Source organism: Neopsephotus bourkii, unplaced genomic scaffold, assembly GCF_033783945.1.
Source record: "Neopsephotus bourkii isolate Nb327-2 ecotype Australia unplaced genomic scaffold, CSIRO-AGI_Nbou_v1 NB_1825, whole genome shotgun sequence".
Taxonomy (NCBI): domain Eukaryota; kingdom Metazoa; phylum Chordata; class Aves; order Psittaciformes; family Psittacidae; genus Neopsephotus; species Neopsephotus bourkii.
The window spans coordinates 6,917,019-6,926,278 of record NW_026902298.1 but is presented as its reverse complement, the minus strand read 5'-3'; the positions used below and the strand labels follow the sequence as shown (position 1 = coordinate 6,926,278).

The window sequence follows — 9,260 nt, the reverse complement described above, 5'->3', positions numbered from 1 at the left end:
ACATCCTCTGCAGGTATCAAAGAACAAATTCAAGTCTTGCTTTGAACATGCTGAATTCTTTTGACCCTTATGAAGAATTCAGTGCTAGGTATTTCATCCCAGGATTGCCTGGTTGCAGAGAGGGCTAAGACCTGACTGTGTGTACCTTCAGACACATGCACCTTCAACCCTGCTCTGTTCCTGACAGGGAAATACACTGCAAAACATCTGCTCACAGAAAAAAAAGCTTAGTTGTGTCTGTGTGTAAACTGTGTTTTAAAAGTTTTTGGAACATCCAATTCAGAGCAAGGAAGGCAACCCAGAGAAAGCAGTGGCTCTGTTGCCACCAACAGCTGCGGTTCCTATGACTTTGTGGTGGGTACATTTAAGATGAGAGCGTTACAAATTACCCACCAGAAAATGTGCCTTTATAACACACAGTGCCCCTTTCTGTACATAAATAGCTGAGTCAAAGTTTAAACCCCTGACTCAATTAAACCAGCATTTGATTATAAATATAAAGGAATATTCCTCCTAAGGCAGGATAAATAATCATCTGGATGTCAATCTTTTCATCTTTTTTTCACATTTTTTTGAACACTTCTATAGAGTGTTCCCACCAGATCACTGCCTATCTTACACAAACCCTTATTTTCCCCTGTACAGAGATGTCACTGAAAACACGGGGTTCCTGCACTTGTCCCCCCATCTTCCCAAAGCTATCCTCCATGTGCCTGTGTGTTCATTCCTATCATGTCCTGCCCATAGCACATGCTTAACCTGGCCACTGTCATTTCCATGCACAGCTACTTCTGGCTGTCTGCAGGAGATGGCACACTGCAGAAAGCCTTCCTGAACATCTGGGTTTTCAAACTGCTGCTCAGCGTATGTGTGTGAAGAAGAAATCTGTGATTTCCATGTAAAAAGGAGTTGCCTGCTCCAAGATGAACACTAGTGTCCAAGATAGCCAAACAAGTGCCCTAAATTAGAAAGCTTTTGCATAGAGCTGGTCATGAAGAATCATACATGGACAAATGAAAAAGATTCATAGGGCAACTGAGAAGGTATCAGTATGACAGATATATAGTAAATGTAAACAGTTTAATTCCTTAATACATAGCTGTTTTTTTCCTTAGAATTACATCTGTTTAAAGGGAGCTTCATAAAGTAGCTTTCAAAAGTCTGTGTCTTTCCTGTAGTTATATTGAGGAGTCTAACATCACCTTGCTTTCCTACCTATTTCCAGCAGTGAAATGATAATCCACTTGCTTTGAATATCAGCCTGCTGCTTCTTCAACTGCTGTATTAAATATTCCTTTACTGTTTCCTAGGTTTATTTCTAAGACTATTGTGGGTTTAGTTCAGACAGCTTTAAACAGAAAAAGTCTTAGCCCTGTCTGCTGTGTTACCCTTGGGTCTAGAACCTAAAGACAAATTATTTTCATACCACTGCATATCAGACAAAACATAACATTTCCCCTTCTTTAAGGCAAGCTAGTATTACCCATCACATCATTGCTCCTTTGCTCTTATCAACACTAATTCCTACCCTCTTAACCTCTGCTCCCCTGAAAAAAGATTGGTTATCTTCTGAAGAAGGGGGAAGACTAAAGAATTGCCAGTAGTATCCTCCAAAGGCAAACTCTGCATCCAGTTCACAAGGCTTTTGGTGTGTGGTGTTTTGTGCTGCATCTTTCCTCACAAAATACAGCACACTAACAAATAGCTGTTTCTTTACAAGGCAGCACTATTTTTTCTGATTTTGTTTTCTCTTTTTGTTCTGTGGACTTGATCATAGAATATTATCATCAAGCCATTATTCCTCTCTATGCTCTAAATTAAGCAAAAGAAAATGGCTCTAAATGTACCAGGCTTAGTATCTTTGAGTGTGTTTTTTATGTTAACTTTAGCTATTGGAATTTGGGCTTCTTGGAAAAGTAAAAAAGATCAGCAGAATAGAAACCCAACTGAAATGGCCATAGTTGGAGGCAGGAATATAAATGTTTTCATTGGACTGTTTACTGCAACAGGTAAGCTTTCTTAAAAGACCTTCAAAAATCCTTCTTAAAACATATGCATCTGTTAGATCTGGGGGACTGCTTTCAAAGCAAGTGAACTCCTTTAATGTCAGGGCAGATTTTACCTAAGTGTGGCTTTAAAGGAGTATGGGTTCATGAATCACTTTGGGATGGATTCTTCTAAACCTCTTCACGCTGAACAGAACTTAATGTTTATGTAGATTCTTTTAAATTAAAGAGATTTATTTAAGAGTTGAGAGTTAAAGAGTTTAATTTAATAGAGACTGGAAAATATGACAGTTTTCATTAAGGAGGGCTGTGGTCTTAATCTTAACCAGTTTTTGTTATCCAACATAACAGAATAATTTTACTCTTGGAACAATCCAGCTCTGTGTGGAATAAATTGCAACACTGGGCTGTCTTCTAAAGGGAAAATGTTTCTCCACTAACTGCTGCCCTCCGCTTCCCTTTTTGATCCTTGCTGCCTGGCATCATCTGAAATTAGCTTCTCTGACCCATTCTTTGTGAAGGCTTCCTGAGTGGTATTTACACAGCTAAAGCACTTAAGCCTTGTTACAGCTTTGGATTCTGGCTGCAACATCTGCTTGCATCCTTTTTCCTAATGACTATTTTCATAGACTGTGTAAGTGATGTTCGTTAAGGATGGTCTTTCAGTCTTGGCAATATAACAGAGTCAATTCTACCGGCTCTCTCAAAAGCCTTCCACTGAGAAAAATGAAATTAGTAGATTCAAATTGCCTCAAAATGTTGAAACATTCAGCTTTTCCAGGCACTCATTGATCTTCATTCTTGAACATGGGAAATTATTTAGGCTGAAATTCCAGTACTGTTACTTGCACTCAGCAGCACATCTCACTATGGGAGAGAACTCTGCAAAGAAAATGGAAGTGTGGTTAAATATTTGTATGGTAAAAAGGTTTGCAAGCTCTCAAAATATTCTACAAGACAATTGAGAATATGTATTGCAATTCTTACTTTTCTGTCTTCCATGTTTACAGCCACCTGGGTTGGAGGAGCCTATATCAATGGCACAGCTGAAATTGTCTACCTGCCTTCAAAAGGACTATTGTGGGTTCAAGCACCCGTGGGATTTGCCTTGTCCCTTGTTATTGGTAAATAATTCACATAATCAGGACATAAAAGCTTTAAAAGAAATAATCATATGAGTACATTAAGATGTGTAACAGAGTACAGAGTACATTTTAAAGGTGATTTTGTTTCTTCAGTGTCCCATGGATCCAGAATAAGCATTTATAATGCTGTCCTCTAAACCGAAACATTAGAAATTAGTGTAGCTTGGAGCTAGTGTAGAGTTTTGCCTGCTTGGAACAATTAATAGGACAAAAAATGTTACCTGAGAACTTTAGAAACATGTGGCTATGTGCATATTGCTTTTTTATCATGGTCTCTTATTCACATACTATTGAGAGTGTTGGCGTAATTCTAATATTTTTCTTCAAAATTTCTGTATGATTAAATAAAACTGTCTTGATTTTTCACTAAAATGCATTCTTCTAAGTAGTCTCATCTCAGGGTGAATTCGTAGTGCATCCAGCTTATCCAACTTTGCAACCAGTCACTATTTGGTTGAAACTAAGCTAGGTTTGCAGTATGCTATACCTAAATCACCATATCTAACTCCAAGGATTAATGGACTCACACTGAGGTTCAGTTGTCTTGCCAAAACCACAGGTTCTTTCACTGAGTTATACCATAACTCTCTAGGGACACAGGATGATTAAAGCAAGAACTGTGCAGACCTTGCACAGGAATTTCTGAAAGAACAATAACCTTTATTCTCAAGTCAGAGAAAAGAGTCCAACTGACGTGAATATGAATCAGGCTTGGAAATAAACTGCCAGCATTTCTTATGTATGTGAGTAATTCTTACTAATGAAATTGAGGAGTGCAGGTCTGATCCTGCAATCTTTGCTCGGGTCAGTAGTGCCCAGACAAGCAGTCCTGTTGGCTTCAGGCTTAGGCACAATACATATTCTTTGCTTTTAATGAGACAGCTGTGCATCTGGAGTCTAATATTTAGATGAAGGAGGGTGGGACTGAGCTCAACACACAGATTAAAACAATATTGTTCTGGGAAGAGACAATGAAGCCACCAAAATGAAAATATAACCAGGAAAGAAACGTATATCAACAGGTTGCACCACATGGTCAAGGGCAAATGTTTGTCTCTTTCTTAGCCAAATAGGAGTCTTCAGTGTCTCATTCTGTCTACTGACATGCTGGGATTGAAGCATTTCGGAAAACATTGTGTCTTAGGTTGGTAGATCATTGGAGATGGAGAGGAGAGTATATGTGGGTGTCCTCTAAGCTGAATTCCAGTCACACAGGTATCTTATGCAATTTGGGGTGCCCTAGAACTCCTATCTGACCTTCTGGAAATAAGTACGTCTGCCAAAAGAGGAGAGTCATATCTGTCAGCTATAAGTAGATGCCCTTTAGAATCTGGGACCTCTCAGGTGGATGAAACCCCACATTTAGGCAAGTAAATTGAGGTCCTCGTGTCTGGTTGTCTCTAAGGTCTGTTATATACAAATACTGCATTCTCTATACAGGTCTGATAACCAAATACCTCAGTATTCTTACTTTATTTTTCCTGGAATACAATACATGCAAAATTCTACCAAAATGTCATTACTTCTGACAGGTGGCTTCTTCTTTGTAAATCCAATGAGATCCAAGAATTATGTGACAGTGATGGATCCCCTTCAAGAAACTTATGGGAACTTGATGGGAAGCTTACTCTTCATTCCACCACTGCTAGGAGAGGTGTTCTGGTTTGCAGCTATCCTGGCATCCCTGGGTAAATACTTATTTTGCTGTTATACTTGTTAAAGGCATGTGGCACAACTATCAGAGCATAAGACACATTTGGGAATTGTGTTGGACTCAGCTGTGGGAAGTTGTGCTTCATGTCTCCTACTGTGAGAGGAACACAAGCATTTCTCATTTTGGGAAAGTATGGGTTTAAGTTTAAAACGTATTATGATAGAGAGGTCTGGTAACATGAGTTAGTACCTTCCTCTTGCCTGTGGGAGAGCAGATGCAAAAGGGTGAAATGCCTTGCAAAGGCCATACAGCAAGGTAGCAGAAGAGCAGAAAGGGAACATGGGCTCTCCTGTCTCCTGAGGAGGCTCCTACTCCCTACAGACCATGAACTTCTCATTCATTGCAGTGTGCTGGCATCAAGGGGATAACATTTCCTTATTTATTCTGTATTCTGCACGTATGAAATCTGTCTTAAAATACCTGACCACTGTCCTTGTCTGCAGGAGCAACAATGAGGGTCATCCTGAATATCAGCAACTCTTTGGCCATCATCGTCTCAGCATGCACTGTTGCACTCTACACTCTACTGGGGGGCCTGTACTCTGTTGCATACACAGATGTCATCCAGCTGGTTTTCATTACCCTCAGCCTGGCAAGTCCTGTGCATTTCTTTGTAACCATTTTCCTAACTAAGGCAAAGAAAACTTGCTCTTCTTTTCAGTCTGTCTCAGGCCAAACTAAACTCCACTACTGGCCCTTGCCCTACAGTTCCTCTTCAGGAGAACAAGTCTCCCGAAACATCTTACAATCCTTATGCATTTCAGACAGTGCTCACACAAGCTATTGGCCCTGTTGGGTGGACATGGCTGCTCACAAGTAAGTTCTGAAGAACCTGTTCAAAGTGATCTTGGCTGGGAAGGAAAAGGATATGTCTATGGAAGGCACCAACTGACCTGACTTATAGGCTCATGCTCTTGATAACACCATGAACCAGAAACATGTAGATTTAAAGAAAGAAAGGGGGAGAAAGGAAAATTCTTAGTCTGGGTTTAATCTTACGTAATTTTATGTTCTATATTTACCTTAATTTCACTAATTTCACTAATTACCTTAATTTTCACTATCTGAATACAGTGCCCAAGAACAGGGGAAATGGCCAACTGTTTCTATTTCTATCCTAGTGGGTCTGTATCCCCTTTGCCCTGATGAACTCTGCAACAGAAAGTATTTATTACACTGCAACTCATCAGTCTCACCAAGACCCTTGGATTGGGAAGGTAGAAAAACAGTACCTTGGAAGGTGGCTGGATGACTTCTTCTACCTGGTATGGAGCATTTCTTGGAAAGGTGGTTGGGAGAAGGGATTGTGCCTGGACTTTCTGTCTAGAAAACTTGTTCTTCCAGCCAGAAGCCCTGCATTGCACAGCTGGCAGGTGCAGGTTGATATGTAAAACCTCTCTGCTGCACACTGAATGGACTGGGAAGATCCAGGGCTTAGGGGAGGGAAGAAGCAGTAGGGACACTCCTTTACCCACTGGGTGTAATGTACCTCTTGAGTAAGACCATCCAAGCAGCTAGTTCCACTGCTGTCATCTAAATGAGGCATTTCCTACCTTTTGAGAGGCTGGTCTTGTAGCCTTATAGTGTGCTTTTAACATAATTATGTAAAAAAAGACTCTATTTGAAACAGAAAAAACCCTAAAATGATGTGACTGCAGATATACCTTTCTCAGTCTGCCAGAACAGTAACATGTTTTGACTAAAATTTCACATCCAGCACAATGAAAACAAAGGAAACAGATATCCTCAACATCAGAAATATCATCCTCTGTAGTTAAAGCTGGGCAACGTTTGTGCATTTGAAATGAGAGTTTTATAACCATGAAGATTATCATCCACCTGAATGGATAGATGATGCCCTACAACAACCAGCAGCCTGGTGGGGTACCACTGGTAACATCTGAATGTTTCAGGTGCTTGGGAGCATCCCATGGCAAACTTACTTCCAAAGAGTGCTATCAGCTGCCTCGCCAGGACAGGCGAGGCTCATCTCCTACCTCTCTGGACTTGGGTGCTTTTCAATGGCCATCCCCTCTGTGATCATTGGTGCAGTTGCAGCATCAACAGGTAAAACTAATTGTTCATCTCTGAATAATGAATATGTTTTTTGTCAAAGGTGATTAAAACAGGACCCAAAGAAGTCCTGACTTCAAATTAACTAGTCTTGTGTACCTAAAAGTGTATCCCTGGTCACCAAGCTAGGTGGTCTGTACCAGCAATGTGGAGCCCTCTGAGGTTCAGTGCATAACTACCCAGAGACATTTAAACAGCCCCAAGACCTGTTTAAAGCTATTTCATTACGATGAAATGGCTTTTCATGGACTTTGTGTTGAGAAAAGATGAAAGCAGACCCTGTAAATCCCTGTATAAACCTATTTTCCAAGAAACCTTACGCTTGCTTCTGTTAATGCCTTCTCTGCATGTAACATTCAGCAACATTACTAGACTGTTAATAAGGTTCTGAAGAAAACCTGCTTGAAGGAATCAACTTCAGTCTGGTGAACTCATAGCCCTCAGTCAGGGGATCAGTCCAGTGTTAGCTGGGAGCAAGGGTTAAAGAGTAGCTAGGTCACCAAATATATAAAGAAATCAGTTGAACTCATTAACTCACTGTCACTAAGGGCATCAGAGCAAAACTCCCTTCTCCCCATGAGCAGGGTCTAGCAGGTTGACGTTTAACTGTCCCAGTTCTGTAAACACACAGAGCAAAGCTATTTCTATGGATGCTACTGGGGAAAAGGAAAATCTTCCATCTAATGAGAGCTGCACCATGTTAAAGGGGATCACAAGGGATCATAAGAGAATCCAAAAAATTGACCCAAGTCCTAAAAATACCGAGTGGGTCTCAGTCCTCAGCCCTGCAGTGACTGGTCCCTGTGGAAAAGCAGCAGCAATGTTCATGAAGGATTTGTTGTGTTTTCCTTGTGTTTTAAAGACTGGAACCAGACAAGCTATGGTCTTCCGAGTCCATTTGAGAGAGGGGAATCAGCGATGGTACTGCCACTTGTTTTACACTATCTCTGCCCAACACGCATCTCCATCGTGGGTTTGGGAGCCATCGCTGCTGCTGCAATGTCTTCTGCAGATTCGGCTCTTCTCTCTGCCGGCTCCATGTTTGCTCACAATATCTACAGGAAAATCCTGAGGAAAGAGGTATTGGTTACAGCATTTGGCAGCTTTGATGTCAAGAATGATGCCTTGTTACAAGACTGTTTCAGATCCAGTCTGTGTGGTATGCACTTAGAGGGGTCTGTTCTTCAGCTGCTGGAATGACTTCTGGAGCCAGCACTTCAAACATAGGTCAGGGGTGTTCATATCAGTGGTAGGGATACAAACACCCACACTGGTGAGCTTTGCTCTTTATAAAATAACTGGTACAAAGTTTGGACTAGGATACTCATGGAGATTGCGTAAAAGCATGATACCTGAAATTACAAAGGGCAGCTTCATCTGCAGGGGTGCCTGCCTTGGGCTTGCTGGTAGCAAACACTATCTGAAAGCAGTGATGGCTTGGTGAGAACCAGCCCAGAGCAGTGCTGGTTACCCCACCATTAAGGCATGTCTTAATATGCCAATCTCTGTTTTACAGGCTACAGACACAGAGGTTTTATGGGCCATGAGGATTTCTATGCTGGTGTTTGGGGCTGGTGCTGCAGGTCTGGCTTTTTACTCCAGCTCTGTCTATGACCTCTGGTTCCTCAGCGGGGAGCTGGTGTATGCCCTGCTCTTCCCCCAGCTCTGCTGCGCCCTCTTTGCTCCCAGCACCAACACCTATGGCTCTGCTGCTGGCTTCTTGGTTGGGCTCCTCCTGAGGCTGCTGGCAGGGGAGCCTGCCCTGAGCATCCCCCCCACCATCTGCTACCCAGCCTGCGGCCTGCTGAACGGGACCTACAGTCAGCTCTTCCCCTTTAAAACACTCATCATGCTCCTCACCCTGGGGATGATCGTGGCTGTTTCACACCTGGCTACAGTCTTGTTTCAGAGGAACCTCCTTCCCCGCAGGTGGGATGTTTGCAATATCATGGGGGAAACCAGCACCCCCATCCCCCTGCAGCAGATGGAGAAACAGATGGGCTCACCAGTGGTTGCACTAGAAGAGAATAGGGCTTAAATGCAGGCCCTCTTTTGAAAGAACACAGTGATTTCAGCAATTAGAGTATGGCACAAACAGCATCGCTTTTCCCTTTGATTTCTACAGCAATGAATTATTTAAAGTCCTCACAGAGTAATAAAGATGCACTCTGTGCTAGAAGAATGTGTGAGTTTGAAGTCTGCAGTGATTAAAGGTTTTGGTGATGAAGTATGATCTTGTGGTGGTGATCATGGGGCACCCCAGCCCCAGCAGTGCTCGCTTTGGGGTACCCCTGGTTCCCCATCCAAAAGCAGGACTATAAA

At 42.0% G+C, this 9,260-nt stretch overlaps 1 protein-coding gene across 1 annotated transcript; it reads left to right on the top strand.

Annotated features, from left to right (window-relative positions):
- Positions 1–1,831: 1,831 nt before the first annotated feature.
- On the top strand, positions 1,832–8,976 carry LOC133207044 (high affinity choline transporter 1-like). Its single transcript, XM_061343572.1, has 8 exons — positions 1,832–2,009; positions 3,017–3,130; positions 4,684–4,839; positions 5,309–5,457; positions 5,987–6,130; positions 6,779–6,932; positions 7,801–8,018; positions 8,455–8,976. The coding sequence occupies exons 1-8, from the start codon at positions 1,832–1,834 to the stop codon at positions 8,974–8,976; spliced, it is 1,635 nt and encodes a 544-aa protein (XP_061199556.1).
- Positions 8,977–9,260: the final 284 nt, after the last annotated feature.

Bases quoted from the DNA above. Each gene is read 5' to 3' on its own strand.
- LOC133207044 (XM_061343572.1), top strand. From the start codon at position 1,832: ATGGCTCTAAATGTACCAGGCTTAGTATCTTTGAGTGTGTTTTTTATG. The intron at 3,131-4,683 runs GTAAATAATTCA...TACTTCTGACAG, and splicing joins TGCCTTGTCCCTTGTTATTG to GTGGCTTCTTCTTTGTAAAT. The intron at 6,131-6,778 runs GTATGGAGCATT...TGAATGTTTCAG, and splicing joins TGGATGACTTCTTCTACCTG to GTGCTTGGGAGCATCCCATG.